At 34.7% G+C, this 16,701-nt stretch overlaps 2 protein-coding genes and 2 long non-coding RNA genes across 4 annotated transcripts; 2 read left to right on the top strand and 2 right to left on the bottom strand.

The window, feature by feature from the left end:
* Positions 1-3,057: 3,057 nt before the first annotated feature.
* LOC124436665 (protein mono-ADP-ribosyltransferase PARP14-like) lies at positions 3,058-4,990 on the bottom strand. The gene is made up of 3 exons (XM_046986636.1): positions 4,465-4,990; positions 3,914-4,210; positions 3,058-3,670 (listed from the first exon to the last, which is right to left on the bottom strand). Exons 1-3 carry the CDS (start codon positions 4,988-4,990, stop codon positions 3,378-3,380), a joined length of 1,116 nt encoding a protein of 371 aa, XP_046842592.1. The 3' UTR covers positions 3,058-3,377.
* On the top strand, positions 4,535-5,137 carry LOC124436666. The gene is made up of 2 exons (XR_006945423.1): positions 4,535-4,696; positions 4,880-5,137. It is a non-coding gene; the product is annotated as an uncharacterized LOC124436666 (long non-coding RNA).
* Positions 5,138-9,565: 4,428 nt separating this feature from the next.
* Positions 9,566-11,902, bottom strand: LOC124436933. The gene is made up of 5 exons (XM_046986907.1): positions 11,624-11,902; positions 10,920-11,045; positions 10,725-10,767; positions 10,555-10,612; positions 9,566-9,791 (listed from the first exon to the last, which is right to left on the bottom strand). The coding sequence occupies exons 2-5, from the start codon at positions 11,000-11,002 to the stop codon at positions 9,649-9,651; spliced, it is 327 nt and encodes a 108-aa protein (XP_046842863.1). The 5' UTR covers positions 11,003-11,045; positions 11,624-11,902; the 3' UTR covers positions 9,566-9,648.
* A 299-nt stretch (positions 11,903-12,201) lies between these two features.
* On the top strand, positions 12,202-12,889 carry LOC124436802. The gene is made up of 2 exons (XR_006945493.1): positions 12,202-12,488; positions 12,575-12,889. It is a non-coding gene; the product is annotated as an uncharacterized LOC124436802 (long non-coding RNA).
* Positions 12,890-16,701: the final 3,812 nt, after the last annotated feature.

The raw sequence follows: 16,701 nt of genomic DNA, 5'->3' as shown, positions 1-16,701 counted from the left end.
AACAATTAAAGTCGACTAATAGTAATATTACCCCCCGTTCATTGTATTATATGCTAATACTTTCCTTTACATAGTAGTACTCTTTCTCTGTCTCTCATGGTAATATTAGCTACCCTCCCTTCTTACTCCTCTATGAATCAGCTAAAATTAGCCTCACCATAAAACTAGATTGTACACCAACATCATCGTTTTTATTGTATCATTCTTTCTATTTTTTTCCTTTCCACCTCAGCTGAAAATTGAAGTGAATTATAGAAATGATTGCATCATCTAGACGACGCTCTCCACCAATGAAAATTTCAGTTGTGAACCGGAAATAAATACAATTAAAAGTCTATAATCAATTATGCGTGCATGCCGTCGATGCAGATAAACATCGGAAAGGCGTTTTCATATAGAGTTTCATAATTTCTCCAATGAGCGTATCACGTTGTGGCTTCAGAGTTTCGAAGTTAATGCAAAGTCCTTATTCTAGTTAAGTTCATTCGAGAAAACTCAAAATCCTTGTGAAAGGCAGAGGTTCAGAAAATTCATTCATTTTCAGCGGAAAAATACACAAATAAAGTTTTAATCATAATAAATACGTTAAAACAATGTAACGTTCTTTATAAAGCAAAGCCTATAACACACTGCATGTTGAACTCAAAGGCTTGATGCAAAGACATACTTCCAGGTACAACATTTATAATATTATAAATATGAATTCTCATATTTTTAGGCTATCGACAAAGAGCTTAAATTTACAATATTACATAAATAAAGAATTTAAATTGCTGGAAAGTGAAAGATTTGTTAAAGGCTCTCAGACCGTGAAATCGTGATAAAATTGTGTTATGTGTATTTGTAATATGTTGGGTATATTTCCTGAGTATTGATAACATGGCAAAAAAATATATACAGTTTAACTTACCTGGATATGTAGAGAAGTGCCGTGAAATTTCTTACAAAAGCTTGAAATCAACTTTTGCTTCAAGTGAACTTTCGCTTCGAACTGCTTTCACTTTGTCACTGACGTGTAATTAAATAAGCTAAATACCTTTCACAAGGCAATTAATATTCATGCCAACAACAATGCTGTTCCGTAAAAATGAAAGGAAAAGTGAAACAAAAAATTGGATGTCAAATTCTGTGTTCTCTTTGCATTAATCTACTGAAATACTACACGAGTAATGAGCATTTTTCAATACGTGTGATTTTGTGTTAAAAAATGGAACAAAAAATATCAAAAAAGTTTGACAGTTGTGGCCAATTCAAGTTGTCAATAATGAAACGCAAGATATCCTGCCGATATCTACATTTCAGCGCCATTGTAATTTATATCAAATCTTATTAAGGAAATTTTTGCTGCAGAAATTATTTTCAGAAAGGCCTTAGAAAAGTTAACACCAACTACACATATTAGATTAGTAATAGACTATCACATGACCTACCTATATATGTATAACACAATGATAAAATCTTTAGAACTATATCAAGACACTTGACAATTGTTATCAATTTGCTAAGAGTATTCAGATAGAAAAGTCTATGTTTTTAAAACTCCAAATTTATTTTATTAGTATCTTTAATATCATTACTTAGCTAATACATTCATCAGCTGCTTGACAAAGAAACATTCATCCTCCCCAATTTTAAGGTAGTTTCAACTTGTCTTTATTCCAACAATGTTGACGTACTTCTAATGTCATATGGTGATCAACAATCCATTTAATTTACACTGAAAAATGCATCTTCTTTCCAATCATTTTTGTATAACATGAATTAATTAAAAAGTAAGAAAGAATACCTTTATATTTATACCGTCGAAGATTCCAAAGTCTCTTAGTTTACTTGTATAATAAATTCCGCATGCTCCGGCCTTATAAAGTTAAAGTTAGATGAATGAAACAATTCCTACTTATTTAAAATTTTTCACAGGGTCAATATTCTGTTAATAAGATTATATCTAAAGGGATGCATTTTATATTTGATTGCTGAAGGCAGTGATAGTTGGAAGTATAGGAGTGTTATAAAATATCCTAAGAGTATCCTTACCTTTTTCCTAATCCTACATCCTAGCCTTATTATTGTTTACATGCAGTCTTTGTAGCAGGTTATTCTATAATGGTGCTGGAATCTACTTATATGACTTACATACCCATTAACTCTGCATTCGCCACTTGTTCAAAATATGCTTATTTATATCAAACTAATTTTCTATAAGAGAATCTCTTTAACTTACAACTTAAGTGCATTGAATTAGAGCTATCACATTTTCTACTGTGTAATCTGTGTATGATGCATTATCTGAAAAATGCCATCTCTTTCATATCCCTAACGTAGATGGTGAATACTAAAGAATCAGAATTTGTTCTTTTCGGTACTCTGAATGCATTAGATCAAGAGTGAATCAGAGCAATAACATACACGTTGCATCCAGTGTCACATGATATATTGTTAAAGAAAGTTAATGACTGTTGCTATTAGACCGTGTATAAAGTTAGCAACTAAGATTGTTCGTCTAAGTGGTGTCGTCAGCTTGATAATAATTGTTTTTTGCGGACCATAACGCCACTGGTTCTTTTTAATAGCTATGATGATTATTCTTCTATCATTTCGGTGAATTGGTCAAAAATGTGAAGGACGAACAAAGACATTATTACTTTGGTAGTATTTTAGTTATGTAATGCAGATGTTCTAAAAACCAAACACTTTGACTGTGTGGTGTAGTAGGAGGGGATTGGTGTACAATCTTTAGTTTACCAACGTATTCATATTCATTTGTTTTGCTGAATTATTATTATTCATCATGTTCGTTGATTTAGATTTTGGGTATTCTAATTTGTAGGAAGGACCAATGAATCATTGACAAGATAAAGACAATCAAGTCAAGTTGACTTTTGTCCAAATTTTTGGTGGTTAGATATTTACTGTCGAGACAGCATCTACCAACATACGTCATATTATTTATAGCGATTGGTAAAGAAAATTAGAAGGAGTATAGCTCCACCCCTTCCCACATGTCAAGCCCAATTTCCATTCGATACTTGAAGAGAAACAATTTTTTCTAAGCCTCCATCATCATCTCAACAGAAGATTTAATGTTACATTGTTGTACATGTGAATATAGTTTACAGTAAATTTGATTAAAAAGAATAAATATGTACGACATGTTGCCGAGAAAGAAAATAAAATCAGCTACAGTCACATTACTGAATTCAGCAGTAAATATCAAATGTTTATGTAGAGTGCATAACATAGAGTTGTACTTAAGAAAAATTACAAAAATGTTTCTAGCTAGTGAAAGAAATGTGCAGAATAAAATTGATCATTACTAAAATAAGAATTGCAGAACTTTTTTACTTCGTATTTAGAGACGAAAATCTCCTGAAACTGCTTTATTGTTTGTTTAATGTTATAAGATACTCAGGATAGGACTGGTTATCTTGGAAAATGACAAATATTTTTGGATTGCTTGGACTATCCACAACAGAATCATAGAGTAGACCTGGGTTACCGAGATCATTTCTTGATGGTGGCTCCTTTAGTCCCTCCTTACCCAATGTGTACTCTCCAACAAGAACTTTGGCGATGTACATCTTTGGTTGCGATCCAGAACACTGATGAAGAGAGTACCTGAGAGAATACGATGCATCTCTGGCAAAATATACTCCGTTTCCATATTTTACAGCTATAAACAGAATACAAGTTTTACGACAACACTTTACTGTAAAGATTGTAAAAATTTCCCGAAGAAAATCTACTTCTGCAGTCTTAAAGAGTGCTCATATATTTCGAAAAATTTTATGAAGTTTCATAGAAAAATAGCCTAAAGTTTCTTTTGCGTCAAACCATGTTTGTACTTATGCATATATTCTGTGATGACCTTTCAAAAAGGGATAATTGTAAAACATGAAAAAAATGTAACTCTCACCATTTACTCCTGCAAAGCTTCGGCTGAAGTTATTCGAATTTATTGAACGAACGTTGTTTGGATTAGTGCCGTGAAAAAGACGCATTTCATTCACATCACCACACATGGAACTCTTAAAGGCCTGGTACCGAGAATACAAACGAGGGTTCTGTATTCTATGAATCTCATAAATTTGATCAGATCTTCCTCCTCGAGCCACAAAGTAATCTTTAATCTCGATGTATTCAGCGGATGATCGTGTCAGTCCGACAAGGTTGACAACTTGATCGGAAGGCTGGGGTAACCAACTCGATGGAACTGAGAAATTTAAAAGAAATATTATGATGTCAACAAGCATGGTTTTGAAAACTTTTATTAACAATCATTCTTTAGAAATGAGTCGTCACAGCATATAACATATTCTCTCCCCTGTTTTCGTTATAATGACAAATAAATTATTAAATAAAAGAAAAGAAGGTAAAAAATGGATATTTGTATCGAACTTTCTCTCTTGTAAAAATCGTTTTAGGTAGAATTGCTTCAGGATATAATATGTCAACAAAACTACAAACCAGAATTAAATCCAATTATCTTTCTCAACAATGTCTTCGTTTTACCCGTCCTTCTGCTGGTGGCTTTCATTTGTGAGAAATCTACATTGAATACTTGTCCTTCTGATTCTGTGAGCTCCACTGTTTGTTCACCATGCATTCGAGCAATCTCGAGTATACTGCTCAACTCTTTATTATAATGGATAACTTTATTGTGTACATCTTGGTAACTCCATTGAACGTTTTCTGACAGGTATGTCAGTTGTTTAAGTCTTTTTTCATCTTCAGTGAATTTGCATATGAAATCTTTGAGAATTGTGCTCGTTTGAATAACATTGCTGTTCAAACCTGTCAATGAAATCGTCTGTTCATTTTCACAATCCATCCTTATGCGAGCATCCGTTGCAATCTTTTTCAATTCACTTGCATATTTTAGGAGAACATCGTAAAGATTTTTATGATCAACCTTCTTTGTGATGATGTTGTGATTGATAAACTCGTCGATTTTTTGAAAGGCGAACAACATTTTTTGGTCGGAACGTCCCATAACCTGAAGCGTTATGGACTCTTTGCCGCAGCCAAACGCAAGAGGAACAAAACTCGGCTTTTTATGCGATGAAGCGTCGTCTAAACAATCAGAAAATTTATCAGTGGCTTCACAATTGAAGTTTTGATAAAATTTATATGCTTCAAAGTACCGTTTAAGTTCTTTTTTCGTGTTCCTCCCGGATCATATCTTACCAAAATGATTTCCTTTAGTAAACTTTTGTAAATTTGGAACTGAATATTTCGAACTTTTCTCTCATTAAACGTAAAACAACAGTTTCCTGAAAATTGTGTTTCCCTGTTCCCAACAAAGGCATCGCCACAGATTTGGCATTAAGACGATTGCATTCCTCCAGAATTTTCCACAAAAGTCCACTTAACACCTGAAAACATGAAAACAATCACATGATTTTTAATAAAATTTACAGTGTCCTTAGGTTTTCAATAGTGTAAGCTAATCAGGAAGAATTTCGTTGAAAAGTGAAGTTGTTTACAACCAATATCAAATTATGTAAAAAATATAAAATTACTGAAGATGGCTCAACCCGTACTTCAGCAGACTTTCCTCCTATGCTCCAATCACAACAAACCGCATGAATGACGTTATGGCACGAGAGCATCCCTCCGCCCATTGTAGCTATATTCCCTTGGTTAATATGAGGATGTTGACGACACTCAGCAACATACGACGGTCCAGCAATCTTACCTAATGCACGTCCAAGCTCTGTTGGCTGGTTTAGATTCGAATTAGCTGAGTTGACTAAAACATCAGCCTGTGAGAAAAGTGTTATATAAACGTAAGCACACAAGACATCAATAATATCAATGCCAGAATTTTTTTCGGGGTCATTCCTGTAGGCTCATCATTAGCTCTTGCCAAATATCCCTATAGCCGTAGTAATTAATACAATCGACAATAAATACTAAGACAAATTCAGAAACTGACTGGATGCTTTTCGACACAGGAAATTTAAGTTTATTAACTAGAAATTGGGTGATTTTCTTCACTTCTCCGATCATTTTTTTCATTGTTGCAAATAACTATTTCCCGGATGCCACATCCTGCTATATCCCACTTCCGCCATGACGGTTTCTGTGCATTCAAAATATCGTTTAAAACATTCGCATGACATGAAAATTTATCGTTATGTGTTTTGAAAAAAGGTTGATTGAAATTGTGCAATTAACATGCAGAAAATGGTGTCAAATAGTTTGATCGTTTTGTGGATATTCTTCAAGATTATTGCTGAACTCTGAAATGTTCAGACTTTCGATTGGCCATGTTAATATTACAAGCTATGCAATTCCCATTTGTCTTCACTTTCATGAACATGAAATACCATCCTCTAATCTTACAGTCAATAATATCATTTTCCTTTATGCTAGAGCATTTTTAAGTATGGAGCCTCCCCCCCCCCTTCCCTTCTTTCTTCTGGTTATGATAACGATACGATTATATATGCAACTAACAATTATAATCACCTTTTCCTTGGCGAGATCACCATATTTCCATGAAACCTTTAGCCCTTCCTTTGTTGTGAAGTCACATTCATCAAAAGGTTCTAAAGTTTTCTTTGATGCAGCTGCATCTTTTTTGTATTTTTCTCTTTTGATACGAATGCTGTCAGTGTCAAATTGTTCAATATTGTCTTGGTGGCTATCCGTTACCTTTATTTTAACATTTGCATCCACTTCAATACCTTTCAGGTTTCTTTGACCATGCTCGTTGTGGAATAACTCGATAACTCCAACAGACGAGAACAATTTTGTTTTTGTCTTTATTTGATTTTTCAACCTCATTACGAGTGTCTTTGCCTGTTTAATTCCTTGCTTTGTTCCAGAAAATGCCAATTTTCCCGAGAAGATTTTGATCTTAACATGCTGGTCTTTGAGTGAAACAATGATCAACTCAAAGTCTTTAGTTAGCCTTTCTTTCATGAATTGTGTTATTTCAAGCTCAATATCAACAAACTCACATTCAATCTTTAATTTATCAATGAAGTCTCTGATCATATTCGCATATTTTTCAACAAGAAACGCTGCACCGTGAAGAGAAATGCTGCCTTTCTCTGATTTGTCGTCAAAATGTCTTTTAATCAGGTCTTCACAATCAATTTCTTTGCAAAGTTCAAACCATTCTTTTGATACCCAAAGATGCTGGTTGTCTTGTGGCAATGATACCTCTTCTTTTCGAATGTTATTTTCTAAACATTGCTTCACAGCGTAATACTCGTCCATTGACTGCGTAACCACTTTCATCATTGACTCGGATTCAATCAATAGCACGACCTTTATCGTTTCTTGAGGTAAACAACTTTCGAAAAACTCGAGACCCGCCTTCTGACACAAGAATGACATGCTTTCATCACAAAGAAAGAGTTCAACCACGATAATGGTTTCAACAAACTTTTCGTAATGCTGTTTGGCATTTGAGACATCTGTTTTGGATCCTGTGAAGATAATTTCACTTTTGCTGTGGGTAAAAGAAACGTTGGACAATCCAGGATATTTTTCCTGTATTTTTTCAAAGAAGTTTGTGCATTGAATGTAGTCAATGTGATCTTCCTTTACTGCCACAGTCTTGAATTCTTCTTTCAATGTTTCTTCTTCTTCCTTTAAGGAAAAAAGGAGCCTATTCATTCAAACATGTTTTCATTGAGAAAGAACAAAATTTAGGACTTTATTAAGTTTCCAAACCTATGTCAACAAGTGGTTGCATGAAGGGATTTGTAACATAACACTTTGGGCGACAGGCAATCCTCTGGTAAAACATGCAGTTTACATCCATGTCTCAAGTTATAAAAGTTGGATGTAGGAAAACATAAATCTGTATAATGATGGATGTATAAAAGATCAATCCAACATTTAATAATTATGGCAAACAAGAAAAGACAACGTTTGGGGACAATTTGTATGGATGATAATGATACAAAAAAGTTTAAAAAAGCTTCATTTGTAATTCCGCTTCGTTCATCTTAAAAACACCTCAATGTGAACATAAAATATAAGAGGTTTTTTTAGACAATAATGAGATAATGTCATCGACGACCATCGCAAAGATCATCAAAAATCGTCAGAGAAATTTTCCCTTGATTTACAGTAATGCTTTTTTTATATACACTGAGATTTCATGGTGATATGTGGAAGACAGCATCGACGATTGAGATATCGTACAGCGATACTTGTTTATGATTGGTCATTATTTACTAGTCACTATTTTAAGGATCACTTACCTCTTTTAGGATTACTTACTATCTTACAGGTTTCTAGCTTTTTCATTGGTTACTTACCGTTTCATTGATTACTCACCTTTTCAATGGCCACATCACAGCCTTTTCCTGACATCTGCCTTTCCTCCTCCATGGTTAAGTTGGAAGTATCGTTATCGGATCGTTCTGATTTATTCTGTAGAAATTCGCCACACTCTTTGTCGCTGTTTTCAATGTCGGATTGCTGAATGAAGTCTTCATAACTATTCTTCACATTTATTTTGATATTCTTCTCGACTCTTTCACCTTTCTCATTTCTTTCACAATGACCTTCAAAAAATGATTCAAGAGCTTCAACAGACGAAAACGATCCCGTTGCAGTCTTTATGTCATCTTTTAACCTCATCACAAGTGATTTTGCCTTTTCAATTCCTTGCTCTGTGCCAGAATACATCAGCATTCCAGGACTGATTTCCATTTTAACTCGATCTTCTTTAAGCTCAACTTCGATCACGTCAAAATCTATCTTTAATGCTTCTTTTAAAAAATCTGCTATCTGTAAATCAACATCCACAGAAAATGTTTCGACTATGAAATCAGCAGAATCTCCGATTTCAGGCTCTATATCAACAAAGTCTTCTATAATCTCGACTTCATTAAGGGCATCTCTCATAATACTTGCATATTTTTCAACAACACAGGCCGCACCGTGAAGAAAAATGCACCCACTCTTAGAGGTATCGCCGTTGTATTCGATCAGATCGTCACAATCAATCGCTTTGAAAATTTCAAACCATTTTTTTGAAGCAAGAATATGCTTGTTGTCTTCTGTAAAGGATATCTCTTCCTTTCGAAAATTATTTGCAAAACATTTCTTAATAGCATCATATTCATGCATTAGTTGCGTTACCACTTTAATCATGGATTTGGATTTAATCAGTAACACGACACCTTTAGTTTCTGGATATAGACAACTTTCGAAAAACCCCTTTCCTGCTTTGTCAGACAAAAACGAAATCTTTTCATGACTAAGAATAAGTTCAACAATGATAATCTTTCCAACAAAAATGTGGTATTGTTGTTCGGCATTAAAGACATCGATTTTTGACCCTTCGAAGCAAAGTTCAAGGCCAGTTTTGCATTCTATGAAAGAAACGCTAACAAGCCCAGGATATTTTCCCTTTATCTCCTCCAGAAAATTAGTATGTTGAATGTAGTCAATATGATCTTTGAGAACTGATACGGATTTCATTTCCTTCATTTTTTCCTCTTCTTTCTTTAGTTAAAAAACAATCATTTTCAAAATCGATTTTTCTTTAAGATAGGATAAGATTTGGCAAAGATATCTATTTACGGAAGACGAAAATCTGTCATGATCTGTGTGTGTTAGTAATTTCAAATATGAGATGTATAAGTTTTCTTTTTAAACTATAACTTACTGCTTGCATTTTTACATCTTCAAATTTATTTGTAGAAAAGAAAGGCCTGACGTCACTATTATACTTACATCATTGTGTTCACTGGTTGCACTCTCCTTTGGGGAAAGCAAATCTCTTCTTTGGTCATGTAATTGAGAAATAGAGGGAAAAAATTCTGTTGGAAGTATGGAAAAAAAATCATGAATGCAAACATTATTTTTGAATGGATCCATCCATTCCTTGCTGGGTTCATTGTGATTTCATGCTTTGTCGCGCTGCTTGAAAATATTAGGGAAGATATTTTTATGATTTTTATGACAATAGTCTGAAAATTCGAAGCTGTTCCATTAAACTAAAATACATGGAACGCTACATGTAATACAAAACCCTAATAATTTTTTGAAGCCGTGAGTTCACACTCAGACACGCGAGACTTTATCCCAGACACGCGTGTGTAGCAATTAATTATTACTCGGCGAGAGAATCTCGAAACACTACACATGCGTGTCTGGGTGTAATCTCGCGCATACGGTTGTAAGATTTGGCTTCAATTATTTGTTTCAGTAGCGTTCCATCTAATTTAGTTCAATGAGCTGTACATCCGTAGTACAAACGAAAATTGATAATTTTGTTGAAAATTTTTAATTCTTGTTGAGTACAGGTTAATGCAAAAGACATAGCATTTTTTTTTGAAAATCCTGGAAAAGCCCTTTTCCTCTTTTCTCGTATTTCAATGGATAAATACAAAATATGGAGCAGAAAGAAATAAAATAATCAGGATGTCTTGCTGATTCATGAGAAGTAGAAAGGATTCCCGACCATGACGTACTGGAAGATGATTAAGTACTCAAATGCTAATCATAAAAGTTACAGGGAATCTCTGGGTGGTGTGTTTTTGGGGAGGTGGGGAGAGTGTCATAGAGCTACGATCTGCGTACCTGCTGAACTACTTGAAGACAGGCCTGGACGCTGACCAGTGTCATCAACTGTGCCAATCTATAGGAATTTTATTAGGAAACAACATGTTCAGTGAAAATTGGACTTGATCGCACAACACGAATAACATCAAAAAACATGAATGTATACATTCAATGAATTCTGTTCTTACGTCAAAATGTTCTGGAGCATCTCGTCCGACATGAGCAACATGCCTGAAAAAGATCAAATTAGTTTTACGTATAGCAAATATAACTTAAATTTGTACCATCAACAATGAACGACTGTAAGGTTTAATCAGACATCTCCGATTCAGCAATGGCTGGTTGAAAACGGAACCTTAAATGATAATAAAACAAAACCTTACCAAAAATTAGACGGTACACCAATATCCTCCTTTCTGATATTTCTCTCCCTTTTAACGCTTTTTCTCTTTTTAATCTTGGGCATTGATGTGAATGACGGGAGCAATTGCGTGATTGGAGGATGATCTCTAATGTAAGTGATAATCATAGAAGATGAAATAACGTAAACTTAGTTTGGAAATGCGTTTTCGTATCGAACATTTACACTTTCGTATAAGCTACACTAAATTAAATGTTATTCTTACTAAATCCATGGAATAGAACACTGGGTAAAACACACCCCGCGATACGGAAGGGTTTCCGGTGTAACTTTTCACAACTTGCATCGATTTACAATGCAATGAAAGAAAATATTTTCTAACAATGAAGCCATATGCCAATTTGAAAATCTAACTGAAACTATCGCATTGTATCCTAAAATCAATTGCTTTATAGCAATCCAGACAAAGAGTCTTCAACATACTGCAACGTCAAACATTTATAATATATTGTTATAGCAATTTCAGCACAATTACTACAACGTTGAAGGAAGGAAAAACTAAGGCTTGTTTAAGATGCAGTAGACCTTCAAAGCGTTATGGCAAAACAATCAATGTTGTAAAGCTTTACAGAGTATTCTCTGACAACGTTACAAGTTTAATATTTACTGTAAGCCCGATTTAAAAGCAGCAGGAACATGTATAAACATCGCTTAACTTACTCTTACCTGTTCAACTGAATCGAAGGATTTTTCTGAGAACACTGGACGCACGACAATTTTATGACTTTTAATCTACCCTTCAAATCAACTTTCGCTTACTCATGCTTTTAGTAATAACAAGATATTTAAAGAATCCAAAGCACTGTCACTTGCTCAGTTACTAAATAATCACACAAAGAACTACACAGTTTCATTGTAACAAAGAAAATGAAAGAGAAACAGACAAATTGCACGTCTGTTTCCGGGTAGGCAAGCTTACGACAATATGTGCGCTCGAAGACTAAACGGTTAAGGCCGATTTATGCTGCGCGCGACAAGCGTTGCGCGACGTGTCGCACAGTAGATCTTACGTCATTGCGACTAAAACGGAAGTATATCTTGATGGCGCGTTTGCTTGATGTCGCGTCGCGTGCATTCAAAAATTTTGTAACGTCGAAGACAAGTTGTCGCGTTGTCGCGCGTTGTGATTGGCTGAAAGGCTTCTTTCGGGGGGAAGTTCTTGAGTTGTTTGTCAATACTGAATAATGAATATCCAATTACTAACACAAGATGGCAGCAGCAATGGAAGGGTTCGAAGAAAATTAGCAGAAGAAGTCCGAAAATATGGTCATCTTTACGATTCTTCGAGACGAGATTATAAAGATACTCAGAAAACCAATAATTCTTGGAATGAAATAGCGAGAAACCTTAACACAAATGAACAAATTTGTCGACAGAAATGGAAAAATTTGAGAAATCGTTACACCAAAGCAAAGAAACGAATGAAGTCTAGAAGTGGAGATGCTGGTGGCAAATCTATCCCACCGATATTCCTCAGTCTGTCTTGTCTGATCATATAAAGCATAGGGACACAGAAACTAATTTTCGGGAGGTAGTTATAATCGCTATTAAAAAAATTTGATGCAGTATGGGACAGGCTGACTGATTGAGTAGATTATTATGTTACATCTGTTGTAGCTGTGATTGTAGGAGAACACTGAAGAACCTATAACAACATCAGAATCCCTTCCACTAGGAGAAATTTTGTGACGATAAATATGGAGGAGTTTGACCTAACCGCATGGTCTCCCTCAACAAGTAGAAGCGATTCAAATGTCAGTGAAAATTCGTGTACAACACCTACATTACCTACCAAACCTACCACACCAGTAAGTAGTGACCCATCTGCCCCTTCCACAATTGCTTTGAGTAGAGCTGTGGTAAACCCGACCAAGGGCTATAGAAAGAGATCAGCACATTTAGAGACATTAGTTTGTGAAAGACTTGATTCTTTGAAAAGATTAGAGAAGAAAGAGAAACAAAACATATGAAAATTGATGAAGAAAGTCGCTTTTCAGATACAGTGGCTGACACTCTCGAAAGCTTCCAGGCAAGTTGAAATCTGAAGCTAAATTTTCCATTCATAAAATATTGTTTGAAATGGTAATTTTCAATTACCCTTCTAGCTCTGGAATGGCGGTAGTTATAAATTTTCTTGGGATTGTCAAGGTTATTACCTTAAGAGTAAATAGAACAAAATGGCATTAAGATCAACTGTTTTAGCAATTTACTGAGTCTTGGGAAACTCTGCCAACAAGCAGCCAGGAAATTTTTGATCGCAATTCTTGTGGGGAATGAAAAACATTTTGAATGAGTCTTACACAGACATAAATTGAATAAATTTATTTCATTTTGAAGTCACAAACAGTTAATATAAATTTTCAAAATATATGAAATAATTATGTTTTGATTAAACATAAGAAAATTATTTTCATTGAAAACGGAAAATATATATAAAAGTGCATGGAGTTAACAAAAGAAAATGTACCTGGGTAAGGTCTCATCATATTAACATGAAGAGGAAAAGCAGCATCGCCAACAAATACATAAGGTAATGTAAGTTTACTAACAGGTAGATCCTCTGGCAAGGGCAAACCAAGTTGTCCATTTAATAGCTGCTCCCCAAATTTGCTTTCTTGGAAATCCCCCCATCACTTTGCCTTCCATATGCACCTACATCTACCATTAGAAAGCGATAGCAAGCATCACATACAGCCATTAGTACAACAGAATGAGTTCCTTTATAATTAAAGAAATCACTTCCAGAAAGAGGAGGTGCTTTGAGTTGCACATGCTTTCCATCTATAGAGCCCAGACAATTTGGAAAGTTCCAAAGCCTCCAAAACTCACGCGAAATTTCTGCCCATTGTGAACCAGAAGGAAAGGCAACAAACTCTTCATTCAATGCCAACCAGATAGCTACACACACCTCCAACAAAATTAGGGAAACTGTAGTTGATCCTAATCGGTAACTTGAAGCCACAGTTTGTTGTGAGGCGCCAGACGATAGAATTCTTAACGTAACTGCTAGCCTTTCTTTTACACTAACAGGACTTAAATGCGTAGATGCATGCTTTACATGAGGCATAATTCGATGTGCCAAGTCGTCGAAACGGGCAGAAGACATACGAAAATACTTAAAATGCATTTCTTCGTCTATGCCTCTCATTTGTTGAACAAGAACGTATTCACCCTCACTTTTTCTAGAAGCGTGAAGTGGTCGAACTGACCATCTTCTTCATTTTCGTTTTTTCTGTTGTAGCAACAAAAGTAAATAGCACAACATTTCCTCCTCCTCCAGATCGAGAAGGTCATCCATTTCTCCTCGAACTCGAGTTGCCATGTTTGATCGTGAGAATACCGCATTACTTCATGTTATCCGATTTTGTTGAATACGCGTCGGTAAGCGCGTTAACTATAAACACAGCTTAGCACGCGCACCTGTCTTGCGCAAATCGAGTACGCGCGACGCTTGTCGCGCGCAGCATAAATCGGCCTTTAGCTGCCATTCTTTCATCCCTGTTACGTGAACACGAGTCAATTAATGTCATGAACCTTTTCATAGATATCAGATTGACGGAAATAAACAAATTTGTTTTCTTAGTTAAAATGCCTATGAAATAAAATTTTGCGAATTTTTTTTGCTATTTCGCAAGACCTTATCGTTCTGAGCCATAAGAAAAAACCAGAATTCAATTCCGACGCATAGAACTTATTTTATAACGTCGCAAAATTACGGCATTTATAGTCACAATAATAATAATAGTATTTACAGATTTAAAGAGTAGCTGTGTCACACGGCACACGTCATCACGACCTCTTGACCCCGCGCGGTTTTGACAGAAAATTTGCTGATGTCCTTACTTTAAACTCAAAATTTATTAAGTTTTAGTTGGAGTTGCTCTACAAGGTTGATGTTAAAATGATCAAGAAAGATGATATTTTTCGATAATGCAAAAAAAAAATTCACAAAATTTTATTTCATAGGCACTTTATGGTTTCGAGAATGAATACAACTATATCGTGCATATATGTGTAGTTTAGCGTGGTGAGGAGATCCTTGTTCTCACTCCACAGAATGCGATTCGATCAGTCGTTTTTTACAGCGTAAGCTCTAGAAATGATAACCGAGCAGTCGACGGGAAAATGAAATCTGTTTTGTGTCACACTAAAGCACAAGACGTCAAAATCGAATATTTTAACGTTAACTGAAAATTACAACGTGTGAATGACTTTCTCGATCTTGGTTAATTACACATTCCAAAGAAACACTGTTCACAGTTTTCAAATGAGTAACTTGACTCTAGGTTTTCTCTTAAAAGCAGCACAGCACACTTAAAATTCAAGCTTGCGCATTACTTTCCAAAGCTTGAAAATCAATATGGTGACGCACTGTATATTTTGTGTACTGTAGCAAATACAATCAATTTTGGCAAGTAATGAAAATGAATATATTTTAACAGCCATGACCAGCTGTTTGGTTTACCGTCCTCCCCTTACGAAAATTATCAAATTTTTTTTGTACATATTTAACCAACTCTCTTTTTCATCGCAAAAACATTGCAGAACTAGTACATAATATATATTTTTGCATCTTAAACACAGTTTTTCTTTGCTAAAAGGGGTTGGTTAAAATAAGACAAATTTTGTACATATTTAACCAACTCTCTTTTTTATTACAAAAACATTGCAAAAATAGTGCATGATACATGTTTTTACATCTTTAATAGACTGCAAAAACGGAAGTTGGTTAAATATGTACAAAATTTGTCTTATTTTAACCAACGTCCTTTTAGTGAAGAAAAACTGAGTTTAAGATGCAAAATATTTATTATGTACTAGTTCTGCAATGTTTTTGCAATTAAAAAGAGAGTTGGTTAAATATGTACAAAATCTTCTTTTTAACCAACCCGATTTAGTGAAGAAAAACTGAGTTTAAAATGCAAAAACATGTACCACATCGCATTTGTTTGTTGTTTTTGTAATTAAAATAAGAATTTGTTATATATGTACAAAATTTATCTTATTCTAACCAAATGTTGAATTTTGTCAATGTTCACGGAAGGAAAAAAGAATGACCTAGATTTTTTTCACATATTGTCTCCTTCCAAGAGTTGTCATGAAATGAACAACTTTTACAGTAATGATTAGTAGTTGCAGTAAACATGTAAAATTATTTATTTGTAACAAGCCAAGAGTTTCCTCTTGCATTTTCAGAAAGGTACAAAGAGAAACAGCTGCAACATAAAGCATTGAGATGTTGGTCAACACTTGGTGAAAATAAATAAAAGATCACCACCATTAGGTAACTATAAACATTTGATAAACCAAGCTATGTTTACTTTGTTTATGTCTGCACGAAACTTTATACGGAGTTTCCACAAAGAAACTCTTTCATTAGAGAGTTTGCATAAGAATTGATAAGAATCGTCATCTTTTCCAAGTGTTCTCTGCACATGAGTATTACGTTTTGCTGTAGGTTAAGCACTTTAAACAAATCTGATCAGTGATCACTTGCAACTTAGAAGTATTTGCCACAAACATAAGAGCGAAGAACATTACTATTTTACTTGTGTGTGTGTGTGTGTAGGGGTGGGAGGATCATAGAGTAGATCTGTCTTAAAGTGGGTTGGCTGGTGAAGTCAGAAAATTGTGCTAGGCAATGTGTAACAGAGTTATGCTTGTAAGAAAGTAATGGTAAAAGTTTTAAAACCCTGATCTTGCTGAATAATCAATTTCATTACCAGCACAGATGTAATATTACA

This window comes from Xenia sp. Carnegie-2017, unplaced genomic scaffold (genome assembly GCF_021976095.1).
Source record: "Xenia sp. Carnegie-2017 unplaced genomic scaffold, XeniaSp_v1 HiC_scaffold_16, whole genome shotgun sequence".
In the NCBI taxonomy this organism is placed as follows: Eukaryota; Metazoa; Cnidaria; class Anthozoa; order Malacalcyonacea; family Xeniidae; genus Xenia; species Xenia sp. Carnegie-2017.
This window is presented reverse-complemented; position numbering and strand designations above follow the sequence as displayed.

Coding starts and splice junctions, on each gene's coding strand:
- LOC124436665 (XM_046986636.1), bottom strand. CDS start 4,990: ATGGGACGTTCCGACCAAAAAATGTTGTTCGCCTTTCAAAAAATCGAC. Junction 4,211..4,464: donor GATAATTGGATTTAATTCTG/GTTTGTAGTTTT, acceptor TAAATTTCTCAG/TTCCATCGAGTTGGTTACCC. Junction 3,671..3,913: donor AAGCTTTGCAGGAGTAAATG/GTGAGAGTTACA, acceptor TTCTGTTTATAG/CTGTAAAATATGGAAACGGA.
- LOC124436933 (XM_046986907.1), bottom strand. CDS start 11,002: ATGCCCAAGATTAAAAAGAGAAAAAGCGTTAAAAGGGAGAGAAATATC. Junction 10,768..10,919: donor GGTGTACCGTCTAATTTTTG/GTAAGGTTTTGT, acceptor GATCTTTTTCAG/GCATGTTGCTCATGTCGGAC. Junction 9,792..10,554: donor GTCTTCAAGTAGTTCAGCAG/GTACGCAGATCG, acceptor TACTTCCAACAG/AATTTTTTCCCTCTATTTCT.